The 25,850-nt window shown below is 34.1% G+C and overlaps 1 protein-coding gene across 12 annotated transcripts in view; it reads left to right on the top strand.

The window, feature by feature from the left end:
* Positions 1 to 25,850, top strand: part of Cep112 (centrosomal protein 112) — a 655,204-nt gene that overhangs the window by 208,397 nt on the left and 420,957 nt on the right. For all 12 annotated transcript variants that reach the window (XR_015450293.1, XR_015450294.1, XM_087208582.1 and 9 more), the window contains one exon: positions 10,046 to 10,181. Coding sequence is in view for 10 of the 12 variants with exons in the window: in XM_087208582.1 (XP_087064708.1) it covers positions 10,046 to 10,181 (136 nt within the window). In the remaining 2 variants the exon portion in view is untranslated. The remainder of the gene's footprint in view (positions 1 to 10,045; positions 10,182 to 25,850) is intronic.

Genomic DNA, 25,850 nt, shown 5'->3' with positions numbered 1-25,850 from the left:
TCAGTACCTTTGCACTTACTTAAACATGTTCTATGTGTGAGTATGTGGTCTATTTTGGAGAATGACCCATGTGCAGCTGAGAAGAATGTGTATTCTGATTTTGTGGGGTGGAAGACTCTGTAAACATCTGCTAAGTTCATTTGTTCAAGAGTTGGCTTGAGTTCTAGTATTTCACTACTCTTTTTTAGTCTAGTTGATCTATCTATTTGTGACAGTGGGGTGTTGAGGTCCCCCACTACAATTGTATTAGTGCATATATGACTTTTCATGTCCGTTAATATTTGTTTTATATAGTTGGGTGCACTAGTGTTTGGTGCATAGATATTTATGATTGTCATCTCTTCCTCTTGGATTCTTCCCTTTACAAGGATGTAGTGTCCTTCTTCATCTCTCTTAATCAGTGTTGATTTGAAATCTACTTGATCTGCCAAGAGGATAGCTACTCCTGCTTTTTTTCGGGTTCCTGTCGCATGCAGTATTGTTTTCCACCCTTTAACTTTGAGTCTATGAGTTTCCTTTTGAATGAAGTGTGTTTCTTGTATGCAGCATATTGTTGGATTTTGCTTCTTGCCCCATTGTGCCAGTCTATTTCTTTTGATTGGTGAATTGAGACCATTAACATTGATGGTTATAACTGAAACGTATTGACTTGTCATTGCCATGACTTTATCTTTTTGTTGGGTTCTCCCCCTTTACATTTAGTTTCTTGACATGCCAGATGGGTTCATTCTGCTTTGCTTCCTGGGGTTGTGATCCTCCATGTCTGTTCCTAGGCTATTGTGTAAAATTCTTTGGAGTGCTGGTTTGGTATTCACAAAGTTCCTAAGATGCTCTTTGTCATGAAAGTATCTTATTACACCATCAATTTTGAAAGATAGTTTTTCAGGGTACATCAGTCTGGGTTGGAGGCTGTTTTCTTTTAGGGCTTGGAATATGTTACTCCAAGCTCTTCTTGCCTTGATGGTTTGTGTTGAGAAGTCTGCTGTAATTCTGATGGGCTTTCCTTTGTATGTGATTTGTTTCTTTTCTCTGACTGCTTGGAGAACTTTGTTCTTCTGTTGAGTTTCTGGAATCTTAACAATTATATGCCTATGTGTAGATATTTTTTTGATCAAGGCTATTTGGAGTCCCATATGCCTCACTTATCTGTATGTCAAGCTCTTTTCCCCTGCTTCGGAAGTTTTCTGCCATTATTTCTGTGAAGAGATTTTTTATGTCATCTGCACTCTCTCCTGTTTCTTCATTGACTCCATTCAGTCTTATGTTATTCTTCTTTGCATCATCTAGCAGCTGCTGGATTGATTTCTCATGTTCTCTTATAATTTTGAAGCAATTTTTCTTTTCCTGGTCACTAATTGCTATCTTATCTTCTATATCTGAAATTCTGTCCTCACATTGGCTCATTCTGCTGTGTAGCCTTTCAATGGAGTTTTTCATGTCCTGGAAATCTATTTGCATCTGTTTTATGGATTCCATTTGTTTCTTATGTTGGGATTCCATCATGTTCCTCAGCTCCTCTCTAGATTTATTAATCATGTCTTGCACTAGGGGCACAATTTCTCCTGTTATCTGAGAAATTATTTCTGATTTCCTTTTTTCCAGATCCCCTTTTGTTGCCAGTTCAGTGGGTCCAGGTGGTTGAGTATCAGAGAGTTCCATCTCATTTCCCTTTGGGGTTGCTGTAGGTGATCTGGAAGTCTGGTTTTGAGACTTATTTACGTGTTTTCTCATTTCAACTGGGTGGGGGGCTGTTAGCGCCTGCATGGATTACCTGCATGGATTACCTCCTCTGAGCTAGGAGAGGTGGGACAGGGGCCAGGAACAGTGGTAGGGATGGTGGCCCAAAAGCCCTTTCCTCTAGGCTGGGAGCAGCGGGAGGGATGGTGACCAGAAAGCCCCTTCCTCTGGACCAGGAGCTGTGTGACGGCAGCTCAGAAGCCCCTACCTCTGGGCTGGGAGCAGCGGGACTCAGTACTGTGGTCTGGTGGTCTGGTGTCCTCTGCGTCTTTGTAGTGTGGAACCAGGTGGCTGTACAGAGGAGCCCGGGAGGGGGGGTCGTCCAGTGGATTGTTGCTGGTGCACTGGCTGATTGGGCATGTTCCGTGTGACTTGGGACCTTGGTAGGGCATGGGCATACCTGCCTATCGGCAGTGGGGCAATTTGGCATCTTCCGCGTGACTCGGGACCTTGGTGTAGGGCCTAGAATGTATGCTTTTTATAAATAGTACAATGTTTGCATATATTTATATCTCAAAAAAACTTTAATCCTGTTTTTAAATCTCATACACTGCCATTTTCATCATGGTCTTGAAATAAAGATAAGTCTTCTTCTGGAGATTTGCTTTATTTCATGAAAAAACTGTGGTAGTAAGGAGGGAAAAAAGATGTGCAAATATTTAATATAACATATTTTACAAATACATATACATTTTATGAATATTTTAAACATATTATATGTATGTGCTATTTATATATATGTTATACCTCTTAAATAAACATAATCTGTAATCAGCAAAAAACTTCTCTCATGATAAATATTACATTTATATTTGATAAATAGGAGAAAGTATACCTACTTAAAATTTGATCTATTTGTGCATAGTGATGAACATAAGTGAGAATATTTTCCAGCTACTTTGAAATATTCAACTGCCCCGGGACAAGGCTTGGATGATATTTTTGAAGGAAATAAATATTTCAGCTTCACATTTCAGCCTTTTTTCTTTATTCCTTTGATCTGGCTTTGGTTTACTTATCATTCTGTTTGAATCACTTCACACTGTCTTTCTTCCTTTCCCCAGTAAGAAGTAGTCCTGTGCCTTTTCCAGAAGATTTAGGTTTTTATCATTTTAGAGGAAGAATGTGTATTTCCTTTTTATTTACTGATACAACACTATAAAATAAAATGTATTAGTGAGTATGCATGTAAGCTTTGCATCTGTGATGTATAATTTATTCATGGAAGTTTTAATCAATAGCTTCTTTCTTAAATTCAGGAAATATAAAAGTGAAACAACATGAGATTTGGGAGTTTAAAGAATTTAAAGATACTAAGCACATTTTCCTTCACTATACACCATGGCTAGTTTATTTTTAAAGATCACTTTCTTGAGATTTTGTAATTTTGACACAAAAATTAATTGCTTTTCAATTGGCTGAGCCAGAGTTCATTTAATTTATTTATGGACTCATAGGCTTAATTAGCTTAACACAAAATTATTTAAAACTTTAAACTATTTAAATATTTTTATTAAATTTATTTACTAGATTTAATTTTCACTTTATACACAAATGTGATGTTCTGAGATTGGTTCTTATACCGACTCTCCCTGCCTTATTTACATTCTTTGTATTTCTATAGCACTTAAAATTTGTCACAGAATTTAATATGTATAATACTGTTATACATAGTATTATACATATTATTATACTGTTGTATGCACTATTATTTGATTTTTCCTTGCATTTATATCTTTTTCTTTAGTCAAACTTTAGTTTCTCCATTTCTTCTATTGCTTTTACATTTTATCTAGTATTTAGCAGATCTGAAAATTTGCTGCCAGTACCCTTATTTCAGTTCCTGGACCACAGCTGAGTTACTGATAATGAATTCTAAGGAAGTTCATTCCAGAACCAGTTATTTTGAATCATAATTCAAATTTAGTTGACTTCAAAGGATTTATGGACTTCCTAGGTAAAATTCATATGTTCTTTTTTTTTTTGGTACCGGGGATGGAACTTGGGTCCTTACACTTGCATAGCAGGCAGTGAAACCACTGAGCTAAATCCCCAGCCCTAATCCATATGTTCTTAAGAGGCTTTTGGCTGCTTTAAGACTTTTCATTCCTATTCATAACTAAGATGCTTCACCCATTCATGGTTCTTTAAGACTTAGTAAATCTCAATCATTAGGTCCTAAGAAGAGAGTTCTTTAGGACTTATTTATCCTGTTGCTGTAACTTTTTTGAACATTTTCATTAGTAGCAAGAGAAAAATTTCTCATTGATTTAGTCCAAGAATATTACACTTTTGTTGATCCTCATTGTTTGTTTACCTACAGTCCTGTCAATGCTAACTCATTTGAGCTAAGATTATGCTTCATCTGCTTCTAATGCAGAGCACTATACTGGCTTTCTTTATGTTATACTTACTGTTATTATAATATATAAGTGCATTCACTTGTGAAAGGCTTGTAAGATGTTTTGATCTGCTACAGTGGGATGATGATTCCTGTAGTAGAGCTCTGCTTCCTATACATCCATCTTTCCCATTAAGTGGAGGAGAATGAAATCTGTCTGAATCCTATCTTCTAATTCTTTAAGGGCCTGCATACATACATCTGTTGTACTTGGTATTTATTTTCATTTTTCTCCTATTTACTTCATGTACCTTCTTAGGTTTCTCTTAGCGCTTTGCTCCTTAGTGTAAATTAATGGTTAATAAGCAGTTAGTTTTAACCAGTGCTTGATGAATGAGTCAGTGAAAGATTTAGTGACTCTGTTGTAAGCTAAAGTGAGCTTGTATTTCTTGGAGGAAAAAAGACAGGACAAATTCAGATTTGCTATGACTATTTAAAGTATATTTTGTTTAAATGTGATGTTTTTTATGCATTGAACTTTCTAATATAGTACTAAAGTTCTGTTTACAAATTATTTACATTTTAATCTTGAGTGATTATATGATTTTCTTATATTCAGCTTCCTCTGCAACTTGAGATAGCACATTGTCTCAATACATTTTGAATTGGATTGGTACCATGAACACCTACTACGTGACAGAATTGTGTCCTTGATATGAACAATGCAGAAATATTTTCCAGTATCCTTTCCTTGCAAGGTCTTAAAACTATCATATATATATATATATTTTTTTCACTTTATATGTGAACTGGCAAGCTTCTGGATAGCTGATAATCTCTGTGATTCCCTAAAGATTTTAATTACCTATTCTTCATTATCTGTTACACAGTTCTTTTCTATTTTGGCACCTAATCTTATAAATCTGCCCAAGAAAACCAAAATTGTTTTGGTCCCAGGAAGTCTTAGTGGTTATTTATTTCCAGAAGTTTTGGTTCACAACAGTCTCACCTTCTGTACTAACACAACATAGAGTTTGCTTATTTGGGCCAATGCATCTCTGTGTAGGAGGATGTCTAGAGTTAACTGTGTAGTCTTTGGACAGTTTTACCCTTGGCTATTTCTCATTCATACTTAAATGTAAATATATTTTGGAGAAATAATTTGTTTTTTAGGTTGTCTTTCAAGCCTGATAATATTCTTTGGAAGAATTCAAGTACTGAACATTCAGAAAAATGTCAAATATTTGAAGCTGTAGCATAGTTCAGCTTATATAATTTTTTTCTTTGTCTGATTTCTTACATTTTCCCTAATACTCCACTCCAATTTTGTTCCTTATAGCATTATTATTTTATATATTATATATTAAATACCTTAGATACTCTTGATATATTGTATTTGATACATATAAGTATTGTTAATTGTATTAGTTTCCTATCAGTGCTGTAACAAATTGCCGTAATACCTTAAAACAATTGAAGGTTGTTACTGTATAGTTCTGGAGGTCCAAAGTTCAAAATGAGACTTAAAGGGTGTTATCAGGACTGGTTCCTTCAGGACATTCTTAGGAAGAACCCTTTCCTTGTCTTGTAGTCCTGCACACATTGATTGTGTTGACTGTAGATATCGATATAGGTGTGTTCTCCATGTTTTCAATATTAAGATCAATAACTGAGGCCCGCTTTACTGGGCATTCATTTTTGACTCTGGAAGTATCTGATGTTGATGTCTATAGCATGTACCATGTTTTGTAAGAGTTTAAAAGATACCTCTGGTTGTAGAAGTGCAATAAGAAGCTAAATAATTTACTCATTTACCATGCTTAGTGAAATATATTGTATTTAATGTTTCTGGCTAAAATTAGTCTAATTAATTTAAGTTCCAGTTGGCAGCCAAGAACACAGATGATATTGCTTCTTTTTTTGTTTATTTGTTTGATATCAGGATAGAACTCAGGACCTTGCACTTGCAAGGTGGGCACCGGAACCACGATATTGCTTCTTAAAAGTCTTCTCCGCCCAGCCAGAGAAAAATGGAGACTCTTCTAGCTGTTTTTTCAGACTTCTTTGTTTTGTTTTGTTTTGTTTTTCTTGGAGTTTCCAGTGGAGATGCCAAGATGGCAGCAAATAAAATATACTGTAATGTGAAGCCTAATGAATATATGTTGGATCATGGCTATCATTGTCAAAAGAGCTGGTATAGAAATGTACCAAAGGAAGATTTTAAAATTAGAGTTGGCCTTTACATAAAAATATTAGCTTGTAAAGCTCAAGAAATACTAACTTGTAGTCCATTAGTCCCCTATATTTTATTGTCCTTTTGGAATAATCATGTACTTCAGAACATCCTTTAATCTGAGCTGGTTTGTGATTGTGTAAGAATGCTGCTTCTGTTTCTTTATTCTTTATATACTCAGATATGGAAAATTTATTGGGTTTTATAAATAAATCTGAGCTAAACAGCAAATTTTCTTTCCACTTTTTTATCTTCATAGAGGCCCAGCTTTAAGGCATTTGAAGATGCATTTATACTCACCATCCCATCTAATTCCACAGGAAAAAAATCTTCAAAGTCACTTTTTTTTGCTTGTAGGATACAGTATTTGGGATGGTAAAGAAAGGAGCACTGTTCTTATGGCAACAAGGAGCAGACCTTTGCTCATGGTTTTCACTTCAGTGTCATCACCTTACAGAAAGTATAGTGATTCTCATTAATATAAAAATCACCTCCATATTTAAATTAAGATAGCAACTGAATTTATGTTAAGAAGGAAGATTCCTAAATATTACTGGAGCTCAGTGTATTAGTCATGGCTTTATTTAGCAAGAGCATTGATTTGCATTGAGCAAGACCTTCTTTGATATTTAGCTTGACTATTATGTTAGCTCAGCTTATGTGGTGGGACTGGTAACTAGTTAGAAAACTTAACACATTTCCCCATGCTTCCTGTTTAATATGAAATAATGTATACTATTTGTAAATCAGGACAGAAATAGTCTATTAAAAACAACATACTTTATTGTGCCAGGCTTTAATATTTTAGGGTGGTTTCTAAAATATATTGATGGCTAAAGTTTATGACTTTGATTTATGTGATCATAACTTAGTTATAAAGTATATGAATTAAACTTGGTAGGTAAAAATGACATAATGAAGAAAAGATTTGTTCTATTAAATTGAAAGTGTTTATATTAGCTGAGTATAACCCATGTGAATTATTGCAAAAAATGTAGAAACAACTGACTCTCAAAATATCAACTAGGTTGGTATTTTAGCAATAGGTCATATATTTTTGCAAGATGTTAGCAGATTTTCTTTTGTCTGCTTAATGGGACATAATTTAAAATTATATAAACTTTTAAGTTTTAAAAAATTGTCCAGTATTTCTTTTCTATTTACAGATTGACTAAACAAAGGCATTCCTGTGATAAATTTTCATCCAAAATATGTAATAATCTTCTCAAGTGCTTGTAGGAGGGCCTCAAAAATTAAAGAGTAACAGAATAAACTAGTCACTCTGATCTCTGAGTAGCAGATATACAGCCCTTGTTCCGCCTAACCCAGTGCTTTGCAGTGTGGTCACCACCCATCACCCAAAGCAGTCTTTCCTTCAAACTCTGCTCTCAGAAGAGCATTCCAAGATCCCCTAGTCATTTGAGACCATCATATCAGAATACATCCATTTATCAGCCCTAGTCTAGATCATGGTAGCCAATACAATTTATATAACTCTATGTTGTTCCCATGCACTGTTCTGATATTCAAATACAGGGAGGGTAAAATGCACCAGACCAAATTAAAATCCTTTAGCCATCAGAGTGTCTTTTATGTAGTGATGTCCCTGGAATAGTCTTCACATGATACCCAGTTTTTAATCATCATTATCTATGAACTAATATAAAGTGGCCAAAATGTATCTTCATAGGCCTTAGATTATGGCCTTTGGAACTAAGCAATAATAATAATATTATTAGCAATAACACTAATAATATTAAAGCCTTGGAACTTAGTAATCAATCAGTTAACACTGAAGACATTTTGTTTTAGCAATATGTAAGAAAATTGGACAAAAAGATATTCAGGTTCTTGTCCATCAAAATGGATGACGTAAAGAAAATCTTTCGAGAAGTTCTAGAAGCCTGAGCCTGTTGCCGTAAAGTACAGTAAGTTGGAACTCTACCTTGCCTGCATCTTGATCAGGAATAGCTTAGTTCTTGTGCAAGGCATCACACACCTTGGGCAGTATTCAATCCTAAAGGTCAGAAAAATGCTGGCTATGCCTGTAAAACAGGTACATGGAAGAAACGGGTTTCAGTTTGGTGAGGACAAAGTTTCAATTTGGTGAGGGTTTCAGTTTGGTGAGGAGAAAGCTTGATATTTTGGTTATTTTGTATTATAAATATGGTCTTAGAGTAAAGCTTAGAAGTTACATGTTTTAAATGTAGGTTTGAGCAACCCCAAAAAGCTCATATTATTTTTTGCTTGCCTTTTAAAAGACAGTGGCATCATGGTTTTCTAATGTTTTTTTCCCTCACTGATACTTCTCTAAAATTGGGTTTGGGTAAGTTAAACTACTACATCCTCCAGTATCCTTTAGTGTTACAGTTAGCACTAAGGTGATGTTTTTAATATACGTGTATATGTATGTGTATGTATATATATGTGGTGTACCATTGCACTTAATGGATGATAAGCCAAGTTAATGTTATGTTATCTGAAAAATACGGAGAACAGCATAGTGTGAGAGCCAACAACAGGACTCTAGAAACAGACAGCCACCACTGAAATCTTGACTTGAACAATTACTAAGGGAGTCATCTTAAAAATGTATCTAAACCCCAGTTTGGTGTTCTGTAAAAGGAAGAGTAAAATAACTTTTTTGCAGGTTTATTGAGAAAATAAGGGAGGGAAGATATATAAAAATATTTTGCTCAATGCCCAGCACCTAGTCAGAACTCACATTAATTATTAGGAACTTGTGTGCTTTCATAACCCAAAGCCTTTATTTTTCTTTCTGTTAATGTGCAAAAATATATTTTGCTTTTGTTTGGCCCTTTTGACTGTATGGTTTCGGTTTGAGGTTGGAGAGATGAGATGGTTATCAGTTCTTTTAGGCAAGTGTACTGGAGGACAGCAGAATAATTCCAGGCCACCATGTTGCCTCTGTTGCTTTGACCACTGGCAGATCAATTGCTGGTAGATAGGCATCTTTCATTGGTTCATTGTTTTTTTAAAAATTGTGATATAGGGCCAGGGATTTAGCTCAGTGGTTTCACCGCCTGCTGCGCAAGTGCAAGGACCTGAGTTCGATCCCAGGTACAAAAAAAAAATTGTAATATAATTCACATACCATAAATTTCATTGAACAGTTCACTGGATTCAGTACATTTTCAAGAATATGCAACTGTTGACACAAATTCCAGATTATGCTTATTACTCAAAAGGAAACCCGTATTCATTTACAACCATACCCAAGTCCTCCTCCTTTGTTCCTAGCAACAACAAATCTACTTTCTGTCTCATATTTCACATAAATTAAATCATAAAATATGTGACCTTTTATGTTGGGCTTCTTTCTCTAATCTTAATGTTTTCAAGGTTCATTCATGTTGTAGAATATAGTGGAACTACATTCCTTTTTAAAGGCTAAATAATATTCCATCGTATGGATGTACCACACATTTTGTTTATCTGTTCATCAGTTGATGGAAACACATGATTTTACAGTTTTGTTTGTATGGAAATCTTTGAAAATAGTTATGCCCACAACCATATATACATTGTGTATTTATACCCTTTGTTCCTTAGACAAATTATTTTATTGTTGACTTTTTAAAAGAAAATTCTGTAGGATTTGTATGAGAAAATTACAAACTGAATTTCATTATAGAGTCACTAACAATTGTTCTTCCATTGAAGCCTATAGTTCTTTTATATTTTATCTCTGAAGCTTTTCTGAACTTTCCTAGGGAAAAAGAGGAGCAGCTCACTCGTGTGACTGAAGTTCAGAGGTTGCAGGCCCAGCAGGCAGATGCTGCTCTGGAAGAGTTTAAGCTCCAGGTGGAACTGAACTCAGAAAAGGTCTATGCTGAAATGAAAGAGCAGGTAAGGAACAAACACACTATCCTTTGTGAAAGTCAGTCTCTCAGTAGGAAAGTACGTTCTCATCTTCAATGAGACAGAAACATTTCACTTTCTTTAAAAAAAAAAAAAAGCTTTGTCAAAATTAGCCATATAGTTGGGTTAGAGATTCAGAATGAGAAGGCATATTACCCCTTGATTTAATGGCAGAATGATCACTGAAAAGATCTTTCTATAGGCTAGGGGTATAGCTCAGTGTTAGAGTGCTTGCCTGGTATGTGTGAGGACCTGGGTTTGATCCCCAGCAGTACGTAAACAAAAAGTCTCTTCTACAATATAGTAATGGCAAGCCTATTATTTTTGCTGGGAGGATGGATCTGTATACATTAAAAAACAAACTCCACCTCCAGTCAGATTGTTTCTATAGAGTGTGGGCTACAGTTGACCATGTCTCTGGTTCTGTTTATTCCATGAAATAGTGTTTTATTGATCAATTACAGTAAATTATTTTCAACTCACAGTTCAGGAGGACAAAAACTGTCCCTGATTCTTGTACAGATTAAGTGGTTTTTTGTTTTGTTTTGAGGGAGAATTTAAAAAATTATTTTAAAAAAGAGGAATTATTACAAACACTTAGACATTCATTAAGAAGAATCAACAATTCCTGATGCTTTGTTTATATAAACTAAAGTGTGACAGGTGAAATTTTCCTATTCATGTCTGATCATGTTATTGTCTTCTCACCACCCCTGTGAAAACTATTATAATTAATTTTGTATGATTATTTGAGTATAGTTTGTACTTTTATATACATATAATGTTCATGTGCATACATATATAGAGAACATATTTTATTAATACAAATATGTTAATTATACTTTCACTGCATATATAATGTCCATATATAGTATCCATAAAGTATATATTTTATACTATAAACATTTATAATTGTTTTATTTTTCAATTTTAAAAAATGAGATAGAGATCTTACATATTGTTCTTGTTTGCTTATTTATATATCTATGTTCTAACCATGTTGATCTCCCACAATCCTTTTAATATTAAATATAAATGTAACTATATTTTAGTTATTAGCTCCCTTTTTAAAGTATATTTAGATTATTTTCAAGATTTCCTGGTTATGAAGAATGTTACAGTACTTGCTCTGATTTAATATTCAGTTGTTCCAAACACACTAGAAATGTCCCTAAGGAAGATTTTATGTTTGGCTTTGACATAGCCTGTAGGGTTTAGATTTTGCAACTCTGTTTTTTCTGTTGTTTTCTTTTTTGTTTTCGTTTTCTGTTGATTTCTGCTCATACTAATTTGTGGGGATCTAGGCTCTGAGAGTGGGGTCTAAGATTTCATTCTATGTTTTTTATTCACTCCTAGAGGCAAAAGTTGGATTCCTGCTGAGAGTTTATATTGGAAAGCAGACTTCCCCTCCCTGTTCCTTGGATGTATATCTCTTCCCAGGTCCCTCCTGTGATCAGAGGGAGGCCCTAGGATATATATCTGGTCCAAATATTCCATGGAGCTGATAGAAGCTAGCCAAAAGGTTGAAAATTAAAGAAATAGAGAAAACATTGAAGGAGAAAGCCCCAGGCAAGAATTTTTAAGTACATTGTTAAGAATTTTAGGCTAAAAATTGAATATTAGAAATTGTTGTGGCAAATAATGCAACTTTCTGAGAAAAATGGACTTTATGATAGTTATCTTGGACTCAAAAAATGCACTTCTGGGGCTGATGATTTAATAATAACATAACAGAAATAATGGATAAATAAAGTGAATAGACAGGCAAATAAGGTGCAACCTGTGAGAACATTCTGTAGAAGAAGGAAAAGGTTTCTGTATTTAACACTTACAGAATAAAAGCATACTTCTGAAAATGAGCTACTGTGGAAATTCAGAAAAAAATCAGAAAGGTAGTATGTTTACAAAAAGCGATGTGTCATGTAAAAATGAATACAATGAAACTTGGATATATCCTGGAAAAAAATTGAACCTCAAAAACAAAATATCCTGCAAATTTCTAAGCAGGATGATGCTGGCCAAGAAATTAGAAAAATAATGGAGTGGTGCTGAACAGTTTTGAAAAAGAAAAGTTATTACTCAAAAAATTATTATTCAACCTTATATATAACCAAGGAGTTTTCACTCACAAAATCAACAGAAAAACATTTTCTTATGTACAAGAGCTCCAATAATGTATACCACTTTTTTCAGGAAAGTATTACAAGATGTAATTGAAAACTATGGTGAATATTTAAAGTTTTAAAAAAAATTTATCATCGTAAAAGACACATTGCCAAAAATACAGTGAATGTTAAATTTTTAAAAATTATTACAATAAAAGACAAATTTCCATGAATCCCTCTCAAAATACCACCCCCCACTTCAAACACATTTATCCCATCATTTTCACATTTCATGAAGCAATTCAAGAAGTCCTGTTTCATTAGTATCATTAGTTGTGCTCTGGCGGCTGCCTCGATATCCTGAATCTATTCAAAACACTTACCTTTCATGATCATTTTGACTTTGGGGAAGAGCTGAGAGTTGCATGGTGCCAAATCCTGAGAATAAAGCGAAGAAGGATGGACAGACACCCTCTAGTGTTTTTACAACCCTGCTTTTCCATTCAGCAGCAGCTTTCGCCATATTTTTTATCACACCTTGTGAAGACACTTGTGAAAGAGGACTTCCAGAACTGCTTCAGAAAGTGGCAAGTGTGTTTGAAGTGAAGAGGAGTATCTTAAGGGAGATTGATGGCAGTGTGTCTTACACATTTTTAAAATGTAACATTTGCCACATATTTTGATCAACCCTTATAAATGAACACATTAAACAGTCCAGAGACAAAACACAAGACTTCCCACACATGGGGGTACCATCATATAAAAGGATGAGAAGAGGTAAACAAATTTAAATAATTGTGAAAAATCTCATTATAACATACAATGCTCATGTTGATTGATTCCTGGAAAAGAAGATATGTCAGGAATAAAATACAAATTTAATAATTTTAATCTAAATCTCTGTTACATTACCAAAATCAAGAAGAAGATGGATAGGCCTGCAGGTGTAGCTCAGAGGTGGAATACCTGGCTACCATGTGCCAGGCCCTGGAAAACCTGAGTACTGGAACAGAAGAAGGGTATCTAATACTCTTTGTCATGAATATGTGAGACTCCTAAGATCTTTAAAATTGGGTAACAGTAAGTTAAATTAATTTTCAAATGTATAAATTTTTAAAAGAAAAACTAAGGCCACTTAAACTTTGCAAAGTCTGTTTGAGCAAGAAAATTATCTAGAACCTGGCAGCATTCCAGACTGAAGATGGTTCATGATTACACCTCCATGCCTTAAATAGTGAGCTACTTTATAACCAGAAAGATAAGAAAAGATACAACCTTATTTGATGGTACTGTTGGTGTTTGCCTTATTGGGGCATAATTTGGCAGCTGTCACTCAGGAAATCACTCAAGGGTTAGCTGCTGTGATTGGCTGAGACTCAGATACTAAACTCCAAGAGTATACTCTTAGTTTATGTTACTGTCTGCTTACACATCAAGCTAGATTGTAGGTCACTGTATACGGAGTCCCCTTTGGGGCAGTTTCACTGTTCAAGTACAGAGGCTTGTTTATGCCAGTTTATTTTGGTTCAACAAACCATTGGCATTAATAAAATTTAGCAAGATGTGCATTTTCATAAAAACCTTGAGATTGTAGTAAAACTTGAGAATAGATACTGCCTAAGGAATAGAAACAAAAATAAAACAAAATATCCAAAAAAGGACAGTTAATAGGTTAAACTTTTCTAATAAAGTATTGATAAGCAGATTTACGTACATGAATATGCTGTTTGTAAAAGGCACAAGCAAAATTAGAGAAAATTATATTAAATGAATTATGAAAATATCAATTACATTTAGAAAAAAGTGTGAATAAATTATGGAAATCAGTATGGAGATTTCTTGAGGAATTGAAATTAGAAATTTATATGACCCAGCTATCCCTCTCCTAGGTATTTTCCCCAAAGAGCTTAAGTCATTATACTACAGCGATACATGCATACCAATGTTTATAGCAGCACAATTTGTAATAGCTAAATCCTGTAGGCAGCCTGTATACCCATCAGCAGGTGATTGGATAAAGAAAATGTGGTGTCTGTATATAATGGAATACTACTTGGCTATAAAGAATGACACATTTAAGACATTTGTAGGAAAATGGTTGCACCTGGAAAATATAATGTTGAGTGAAATAAGTGAGACACACAAGCTTAAATACTATATGGTATCTCTCATTTTAGAGAGGCAAAGTACAAAGGACTGATAAGGATGGATAATGGATGGATAGAAAGGAACAAGGGAATGGGTCTCTTGCAATAGGGAAGTTGTTCAAGGGAACAGGGGCGAGGGTTGAGGAGGAAGATAAGGGGAAATGAGAGGAATAAAGATGTACAGGAACCTAATAACCCCAATTAATGTAAACACTATGTGCCATAACATGAGCTAAGACAAATAATATCAACAAGTACTCAAAAGGGGAAAGGGGAACTAGAAGAGGAGCGGGAAGAGGAAAGAAGAGGAAGGGAATTTAAAAAAAAACAAATGAAAGAAGCTATAATATGTACATGTAACTGCTCCCCAAGATGATTGTAAACTGAATAAATTGTAAACATTTACTAATAAAATTTTTAAAAACTGCTAAAAAGGAAAAAGTATGAATATAATACTACCATACGAATTAGAATCATTAAAAAATCAGTAAACATGACAAAAAGGTATTGTTTTTGCTTGTTAAAGGCAAGGGTACCCAATTCAAATGTGAAAAAATGTTAGGAATACATGGATAAATTGACATAGATATTTATGGAATGCTTTAATATATTTCTTTCCATGTTTAATATATTGAATGGGGTGGGAAACGTACAAATGCAAAGTCTAAACAGTTTATAGAACAGCTGTATATCTACTTTTGTATCATTTAGAGACAACACATTAAATCTTTACTCTCATGGAGCTGTTATAAAACTCAGTAGACCATAAAGTAAACTCCAGTATATTCCTCAGAGAAGATACTTTTTACCACGATGCAATAAAACTAGAAATTATATTAAAATTAAAATTGCTACATTAGATGTCAGAAAAGTTAAAAACTTTTGCTCTTTGAAAGACTCCATTAAAAAACAGAATGAAGCAAGGTAAGCCAGAGAATAGGAGAAAGAATTCACAAAACATATATTTAAAAACATTTAGTTAGACATTGTGGTGCATACCTGTAAGTCCCAGTACTGTGGAAGGCTGAGGCAGGAGAATTGCCAGTTTGAGTCCAGCCTGGGAAACTTAATGACTTAGAGAAATCTTATCTCAAAAAAAAAAAAAAAAAAATGGCTGGGCTTGTAGCTCAGTGTGAAGGCCCTCTGTTCAATCCTCAGTACAAAAATGTACCTAAAATATAAAATAAATCTTGCAATTCAATAAGACAAATAAATATAGGCAAAAGATTTAAATATACACCTTATAGAAGAAGATATACAGATAACATGAAAAGATGTTAGGAAAATGCAAATTAAAACCCAAGAGATAACACTGTACATTCCTTAGAATAGTTCACATAACAGTTAGTTGTTAATACCACGTGTTATCTAAGATGCGATACAGTTGGAGCTCTTATATACTGCTAATAGGTATGTAAGATAGTACAACTACTTTAGAAAACTGTCCATTTTCTTAAAAAGTAAAACGTGCAATGGCCATATGTGAGCCGTTCCATTTGTATGAACCAAACGACATAATGACATGTCTAGATAAAGTCTTGTGAGCAAATATGGACAGCAGCTTTATTCACAAAGGCCCCAAACATGCTGCTGAGGATGGAACACAGAGATAGCTTGCCTAGTATGTGTGAGGCTCCCGGTTCAATCCCCAGCATGGCAGAACAAACACACAACAAAACTACCCAAAGTCCCCAAACTTCAGCAACCCAGTTTTCCTCAGAAGGTGAAAACTAAACATATTGTTTATACAGTGGGATGCTGGTAAGCAATAAAAGGAGTGAATTACTGATACCCTCAAGATTAGGGATGAGTCTTCAATCTTGCTAGTAAAATGTGAAAACAAAAGAGTATATACTGAATATTTTGTAATCTCCGGGTTCTTTTAGAATTCTCTAGATGTTGAATTTTTTGTTTTAGCAGATCATCAACCCAGTTCATTTCAGAGCAATTTTGCTCATCTTCCTTGGGTGGATTTCAATTCTAGTTAAGTTTCAAAGTCATTACTATGCTGCATTAGTTCTGTTTGTACTTGTGCCACTCAAGGGTGAATCTGAGACTTGGTTGGTGATTTAAATCACCCCACCCAATAACTGCAGGCACTTATGAACATTCTCTAGAATACACAGTATGCTTGGCCACAAAACAAGTCTCAATAAATTTAAAAGGATTAAAATTATATGAAGTATGATCTTCGACCCCAACAATAATAAATTAGAAATAAATAACAAAAGAATTCTGGGAAATTCTCACATGCTTGGAAATTAAATAACTAAATTAAATAAATAAATACTTCAAATAATTCTTGAGTCAAGAAAGCTATCACAAGGAAAATTAGAAAAATTTTTGAACTGAACTAAAACAAAAAAGGGCTTATCATAATTTATGAAATGCAGAAAAATTTATAGCTTCAAAACCCTGTATCCAAAAAGAAAGTCCTGAAATCAATAACCTAAACTTTACCTTAAGAAACTAGGCAGGGGGTCCAGGGACTTAACTCAGTGGTGCTGCCTCCTGCCTCACAAGTGCTAGGGCCTGAGTTTGATCCCCGGTACCAAAAAAAGAAAAAGAAAAAAAATAGAAAGGAACTAGATAGGGGAGCAAGCTTTTGTACAAGCAAGTAGAGGAAAGGATAGTAAAGAATAGAGCAGAAACCAAAAATTTAAATAAAGAATGAGACTAAAATTGATTCTTTAAAAGGATCAGTAAAACTGACAGACTTTAGCTTGACTAACCAAACAAAGTGAAGGGATACAAATTACTAAATTTAGGAATGAAAGAAGAGAAGAAACCACTATTGATCCTAGAAAAACTGAAAGCAGTATAAAGTGATACTACCAAACACTTTATACCAGTGATGGCAAACCTTTTAGAGCATTCAGTGATAACAGCCCACTATGGCATGTGTGCCATAGTGTCACCACCACTACCTTAGACCAACAAATTGTACATGAAATGGGTAGAATCTTAGGAATAAAATGATTGTCAAAACTGTCTCAAGAACACATAAAATTTGAACTGGACAAAAATAAAGACAGAAATTTAATTATCAATTAAAAATCTCAGCTAAAAGTCCTGGAAGCATATGCCTTCACTGATAAATTACGTCAAGCATTTGAAATTTTTTAATATTTAGAAAAACTTTTCAAAATTGAGGAAGGAATGCTTTCCAATTTTTTCTATGTAGCTAATATTGTCCTGATCTCAAAGCCAAAGATATTGTAAGAAAACAACAGATTGATATGTGTCATGGACTCAAAAATCTTTAATGATATTTTTAGAAACTGAATCCAACAACATGTATAAATGATTATACATGACAATCAAGTGGGATTTATTCCAGGAACCCAAGGTACAAATTAATGTTACATAGCCTATTAATAGAATAAAGGACGGAATTACCTGATCATCTCAATAGAGACAGAAGAACACTTGAAAATGTCTGACAGTCATATATGATTAAAAAAGTAATTTTTTGATAATTAAGACTAGAACTAAACTCAGTCAACCTAATAAAAGACATCTATGAAAACCCCACAGCTAATAAACTTAACATTGGAAAACTTCACGCTTTTTTCCGAAGAACAAGGAAAGGTACGTTATTTTGCTGCTTCTATTCAGCATTGTGTTAGAAAGTCTAATCAGTACAATAAGGCAAAAAAAGTCATACAAGGTATACATATTAGGAAGGAAGAAATATAAGTGTTTCAGATATAATGACCCTGTATGATGAAAACCCCGCAAACCCCACAAAAGAAATACTGGAAGTAATAAGTGATTTAAACATGTTTTTATAATATAAGACAAATACATAAAAATTAGTAAGTCAGTCACACTTCTATATCTTAATGAAGTATTTGAAAATGAAATTAAGGTAACAGTTTAATTCATAATAACTTCAAAAATGGGTAGTAGAGGAGATGGATATGATCAAAATATATTGTACATATTGACCCCCCACTGTGTGAAACTAGGGAGCAGGAAAGGGGATGGGAGTTTTGGGGGTGAAAATGATCTAAGTGTGTTGTAATGCATATGCATATAGGAATCTGCAAAATGAAACTCATTACTCTGAATAACCATAATGCACTAATTTTTTAAAAAAGGAATGAAAAAATATTTAAACTAATGAAATAAGTCAAAATCATGTATTTAAAATTATAAAAAATTGCTAAGAGAAATTTTAAAAGATCTGACTAAGCAGAGAGCTATTCTGTATTCAGGAATTGCAAGACACAATATTATCAGCATGGCTACTGTCCCTAAATTGGTCTATAATCTGGTACAATACCTGTCACAATCCCAACATACTTTTTCGATACTAATCAATAATATGGAATGTTTATTTTCACTAGTAATTTTTTTAAAATGAAAGAGGAATGAGGTAGAAATTCGTGAAGGCCTAAGGAAACAGGCAGTATATATTTCTAGTGGGAGTATAAAATTGTATAACCTTTCTGAAGGATTGTTTTAACATTGTGCTTATTTACCTGATGGCTCTACTTGTAGGACTTAATTTTTCAGAAATATAAGAAATGTTCAAGAAATGTTATCAGGGATATTTATTGTGATTTAATTTATTAATTGTGAAAACTTAGAAATATCCATCACAGAAATTGGAAAGGAAGCAGAAAGTGATTTTCTTTAAGTTAAAAGAAAATACGCAGTCCGTGTAGCAAAATTGAAAGCCATGAAGATAACAAAACCTCCGGAACCATTTGATAAGAACCCTACCTAGATACAAAATGAGATGGCCAACAACTAAGGATAGTCAAGAATGTCATGTGGGATTTGTGAACTACCCTGGAACTATCCCTTCAATTGGTCCCCTCATCAGATCATCTCTTACTTGTCCTATGCTAAGATCAGAGCCTGTCTTCTGTTTCCCTTCACCAAACTCGCCCATCTCCTTAACTCTTCCTCTTCTTTACCTTAAGAGTTGCTGGTGGGAGTGTAGACTGGTGCAACCACTGTGGAAATCAGTATGGAGATACCTCAAAGAACTAGGACTGGAAGTCCCATTTGACCCAGCTCTTCCCCTGCTGGTTATCTTCCCCAAAGAATTAAAAGAATCATACCATGGTGATATATGTGCACCCATGTTCATAGCAGCATAGTTTGTAATAGATAAAACTTGGAAACAACCCAAATGTCCATCAACTGGAGACTGGATAAAGAAAATGTGTTTTTTTAATAAAATGGAGTACTACTCAGCCATAAAAAATGAGAAATTAGAGACATTTATAGCTAAATGGATGCACACTGAGGTGAAATAAATAGGACACCCATGTGTAAATACCGAATAGTTTCTCTAGTGTGAGAAATTGAAAGTGTAAATAAGGACTAAAAGGTATAATAGATAATGTGAAATGGGAAGAAAAGGGGCAAAGGGGAAGGGGGAGTGAGAGGGGTAGGGAAAAGGAAAGAAGGGAATGGAATTAATATGAGCAAATGAAAAAATGGAAACAGTCTTTGTAGATAGGGAGGGGAGGAGGGGTTGATTACCAAATAATTAATAAAAAAATTAAAAAAAAGAGTTCATTTGCTCTTATTTTCTGGCACCATGTTTTTTGGGCTTATTAAATGACCCAAGGAAGTACTGTATTTGGTGCATGCCTCTGGGATCCCACTGCTTCCCCTCATTTTCTCTTCGTATGTAGTGTCTTTTTAAAAACTTAATATTATTGGAACATTTAAGGTATGCAATATAATGACATTCATCATTGGAAATTTGCACCTTTATATAATCTCTCTTGGTTCTTATTTTGTCCCCATTCCCCTGCCCTCCCTTAAACCCCTCCATCCCTCCCTATCTACAAAGACTTTGTTTCCATTTTTTCTTTTGCTCATATTAATTCCATTCCTTTCTTTCCTTTCCCCTACCCCTCTCACTCCCCCCTTCCCCTTTGCCCCTTTTCTTCCCATTTCACATTATCTATTATACCTTTTAGTCCTTATTTACACTTTCAATTTCTCACACTAGAGAAACTATTCGGTATTTACACATGGGTGTCCTATTTATTTCACCTCAGTGTGCATCCATTTAGCTATAAATGTCTCTAATTTCTCATTTTTTATGGCTGAGTAGTACTCCATTTTATTAAAAAAACACATTTTCTTTATCCAGTCTCCAGTTGATGGACATTTGGGTTGTTTCCAAGTTTTATCTATTACAAACTATGCTGCTATGAACATGGGTGCACATATATCATCATGGTATGATTCTTTTAATTCTTTGGGGAAGATAACCAGCAGGGGAAGAGCTGGGTCAAATGGGACTTCCAGTCCTAGTTCTTTGAGGTATCTCCATACTGATTTCCACAGTGGTTGCACCAGTCTACACTCCCACCAGCAGGGGAGCAGTGTTCCTCTTTCCCCACAGCCCTGCTAGCATTTGTTATTGGTGGATTTCATGATAGCAGGCATTCTTTGAGGTGGAATCTCATCATTGTTTTCATTTGCATCTCTTGAATGACCAATGATGTTGAACATTTTTTCATATGTTTATTTGCTATCTCTACTTCTTTCACTGTGAAATGTCTGTTCATTTCAGATGCCCATTTTTGGATTGGGTCTTTAAATTTGGGAGGTCTGATCTTTTTAAGTTCTTTATAGATTTGAGATAGTAGACCTTTGTCTGAGGAAGAGCAGGTGAAGATTTTTTTCCCCACATTGTGGGTTGTCTCTTCACACTGTTGGTGGTTTTTCTTGCTGTGCAGAAGCCTTTTAATAAGAAGAGATCCCACTTGTTGATTGTTTGTGCTAGTTCACGGGCAACTGAGGTTTTGTTCATAAAATCTTTTCCTGCAGCAATTTCAAGAGTTCTACCTAACCTCTGTTCCAGCGGGTTCAGCATTTCTGTTTTAATATTTAGACCTTTAATCCATTTTGATTTTAGTTTAGTGTATGGTGAGTGATATAGGTCTAGTTTTAATCTTTGACAAGTCAAAACCCAATTTTTTCCAGCACCATTTATTAAAGAGGCTATCTTTCCTCCAGTGAGGGTGTTTGGCTCCTTTGTCAAAGATGAGGTGGCTGAGTGGGTCTGGAGTCGTTTCTCCTATGTAATGTATTTATGAGCAGCTCTCACCAGGCCTCATCTTTTGAGTGGTGCTAATTCAGACTCCTTGAAAACTAATAGTGATGACAGCTCATGAGCAGGATGTTATTTCGGGTGACTTCTGTTGAAGGAATGTTCTCCAGTGGTTTCAATTCTACATAGGTTTGATAAGGGCATTTTGATTTCTGAAATAAGAAAGCACCCTTGGTATGAGTACAGTAATAAGAGATCCCATTTAAAATCGATCCCTTTAGTTGGCTTCTGCACAGATCAGTCAAGTATTTCTTATACGGGAAAATTGAACAATTGTTTTATTTAAAAAAATGATAAATTAGAAACTTTCTAGTCCAGATTATTAGTTGATTAAAATGTGTGGATCGATATAGCTCCAATTCTAAACAAAAATGAATCACCAGATTTCTTATATGGAGAATCATGTTTTTAGATTTTTCTATAGTCTGTATATTTTTTAACAGTTTCCTTTTTCTGTGTTTTGAACTACTTTTATAGTTGTATTTTGTGTGAAAGCCAGCAGAGCTGTAAGGCATCTTTATCCATTTGGAGACTGCTGCAGATAGCAGACAATGGGATTTTGAATTAAAAAATAAAAGCTTTGAGTTTGTTTTAGAAAGAGAATTTCTGTTTCAAAAATGAGGCCCATGAGAGAAAATGGAACAGACTTAAACTTTTTGAAAAATTGCTTCACACTGTTTCTTTCACTTTGAAGAACTTTAAAAAATCTCATTTAATATTGCTTAAATAATAACCTATTTTTACTCTAAAGGTGAAATCCATTAGTAAATGTTAGCTCTCAGCAATTAGTTGTGTAAAATATACACATTGTGAAAGTATATTGCTATTAGAGTTATTTCTATTTTTGCATATAATCATATTTTTAAAGAAGTAATGCCTCTTTAAGTAAGTATGTATCTACCTGTTCTCTGTGATACAAATAAATTACAAAATGCATCATACAGTTTGAACTATTGGCAGCAACTTAAAGGTGAAATTTTTTAATCTTATAAATTCGTTGCATGTATGTTAGCTAACTAGTTCCTCTTGGGACTTCTACTTACTTCTCAACTTTTCTAGTTTACTTTTTTCTCATGCAAATACTCCTTAGTTAAGCAGTATTTGCTGATATATGGGCTTTAAAATCCATTTCTTTTTCTTTACAGTCATTAAATACATAATATTAACTTTATATTGGGGAAAACCCTCTGGTCTGCAATGGAGACAAAATTCTGAAAACCACTGCTTTTGTCCAGTGGGGTTAATTCAGTCTCCTAGCACATTTCCAACTGCCTGGCCAGTTCCTTACATTCGTAGAAATTTTAAGTTTAGTTCATCATTCTGCTGTTGCTGTTGAATTGATGAATAAAGCTTAAATTTACAAGAAGAAAAAATGCCATCTGGGTACATTAGTGTTGTTATTGTAGTTGGATAACAGTCTTAAAACAAATGATCATGAAAACCATTCATTCTGACTTCTGTCTTTGTCCTATCATCCTTTTAGGGCCATGCTGGGTTATGCAATTTTAAATAATCTTTTAAGAGTAGTTTTAAGATAATGAAAGACACAATATGAATAGGGGCAATATTTCTCTCTGTTACATTTTATCATAATAGAGAAACTTTCTGGTCTTTTAAAATTTAAATTTTAGTTAAATGAAATTATACAATGTAAAATTTTAGAATATATTTAAATACATATTCTAAATATATATTCATATATATTCTATAAATACACATTCTGCTTAGAAGCTGCCATAGTCTGTTTTCTACTGCTATAACAGACTGGTTAATATATAAAGAAAAATGTAGTAGGGAATTCTGGAAGTAGGGAATTCGAAGAACACACCACTGGCATTCATTGTGTGCTTTCCAGCTGTATCTAGCATGGTAGGAGTGCTAGTTAGCATGTGTGAGGCCGAGAGAAAAAAATCTGGGCAAACTCAACCTTTCACTGAGAGAACACATTCCCTCAGTAACTAATGTACTCTGCCAATAAAGACATTAATCCACTTATAAAGGCAGTGCCCTCATGAACTAATCACCCTTTAATACTGTTACAATTGCAATTAAATTTCAAGGTGAGTTTTAGAAGGGACGCTGAAACCATAGCAGAAGCCATTATGGTAATTAATCAGTTCTCAATTACAGCATCCAAAGAATATAAGCATTTGGTTTTGAAAAACAACACCAAAAAACAAAATAAAACAAAAAACAAAGCAAGTAATTAAAAGAAATCTTAGCTTATAACAGTAAGTGTTTAATTAAATACATGAAGTTTTTCCAAAATAACATTCATGAAAGACCAGTCTCTTTTGCAGAAAAGCAAAATAAGCAAAGAAAAATCTACCAAAAACCTCAGACTTAAAAACTTATCATTCTTTATTAATTTGGCTGATTTGTGAAGAGTAGCATTATTGTTTTTTAATGATAGTGACTGTTATTGACCTACTGACCAAATAATTAAACAAATTTGATTTCTTCTTATGTTCATTGCTATAAAAAACATTAAATGCTTATTTTATACCACCCACTGTTGTAGATTCTGAAACATTATTAATAGACATATTTCTGGTTTGTATGATAGAATTGTGCAAAATGAGTGATTGTAATAGATGTTGTAACTAATAGAATAAAGAAGACATTAAGAGAACACACACGTGTAATGCTAGCATTCTGGGAGGCTGAAGCAGGAACATCACAAGTTCTATTATAGTCTGGTAATTTAATAACTTAGCAAAAGTTTGTCTCAAAATAAAAATTTTTAGAAAGGTCTGAGGATATAGCTCAGTGTGAAGGCTCTGTGTTCAACACTCAGTACACACACACACACACACACACACACACACACACATGCACAGAGTAGAGAGAAAGGGGGCAGAGCATAGAGAAGGGACTTTTACCCCCCAAAGTTAAACCTTTATCTGCAATTATGGCACATTTTTGTGTGGCTATGAATTTCTTAAATGTTTACTTGTTTTACATGTACCAACTCCCCACAAGGAATGTAAATATGATGTATTACAAAAGGGTACTGATAAAAATATAAAAGTTGAGGGCCAGGGATTTAGCTCAGTGGTTCCACTGCCTGCCTCGCAAGTGCAAGAACCCAAGTTCATTCCCTGGTACCAAAAAAAAATGTTGAAAAATGTTATGGTAATGAATTCACTAAAGTCACTAAATATAAGTTCAAATATTCAAATGAAATGGAATAATGAAATAAACAGCAGTGCTCTGACTAAGGAAGAATACTTAATTCATTAATGGTTATGTTAACCCAGTTTTTTCAATTTAGGTAAATTGTCTTACAGTGTTAGTAAATTATATTGAATTTATTTTTATAGGAATAATTTTACATTTCATAATAGTCTTTCCACACACTAATATATACACAGACATAACATCTTATATCATTTCTATTTATATCTATCTTAGCCTATTTCTAGCAATGTATTTTATCTCCATATCTGTATGTATATCTATATATATGAAAATGTTTAAAGTTTTCTTACCCTTTAAATATGTACTAAGTAAAATATACTTTGAATTTTGTATTCATACACAATTATGTAATTGTATAATATAAATTTTATGTCAAATTGCTTAGAATATAACAACACATGTAGTATTTTCTGAAGAGCAGTAACTCATTATGACTGTACTTGATTGAGATTGACAGAGGTTCATGCATCATACATTCCTACTTTTTCGTACAACCCTTATTTTATTTAGAGCAACAAGATACACAAGCTTAAACTACAGACTCTTGCCTTGAAGTTGGAGCTGGACATTTAACATAGTTTTAGGGAATGAAATATAAACATAATTAATTTACTGGTGACAGGAAATTGCTGTTTTCTTCCCAGATGTCCAGAACTGTAATAGAAGCCATTTTGCAACTATAAGATTAAAGGCAAATGGCAGTGACCTTAATCTTGATATTTTTGAGCTACCAATATGGTAGCTTATTTAAGAACTTTGTGATATATTAGGCAAGAAATTAAGACCCCTACAGTATGCTGTTTAAGGTATGGACACATAGGTATTCTCTTACATGTAGCAAAAAAGTAATGTCTGGGGCACAATGTCAGGAAGATCTGAGACCCTTCATTATCTGGTGCTACAGTGCATAATGAGAAGAAAGACTCAGAGACAGAATTAAAGAGAAAGAGACAGGAAACTGGGATGGCCAGTGCTGAGCAAACAGCAAAGGCCCTGAACAGCCAGAACCATTGATATTTATTGGTGACACAATTATTGTTAATTTGGGGTAAGGTGGGGCTACATTTGGTTGCTAGGGAAATGCTGCCGTTAAGGCTTGTAAAAGAAGAGACAA

The sequence above is a fragment of the Heterocephalus glaber genome, unplaced genomic scaffold (assembly GCF_053883595.1).
Source record: "Heterocephalus glaber isolate CG9 unplaced genomic scaffold, H.glaber_assembly_v1.0 deba00000937, whole genome shotgun sequence".
NCBI classification, from domain to species: Eukaryota; Metazoa; Chordata; class Mammalia; order Rodentia; family Bathyergidae; genus Heterocephalus; species Heterocephalus glaber.
This window is presented reverse-complemented; position numbering and strand designations above follow the sequence as displayed.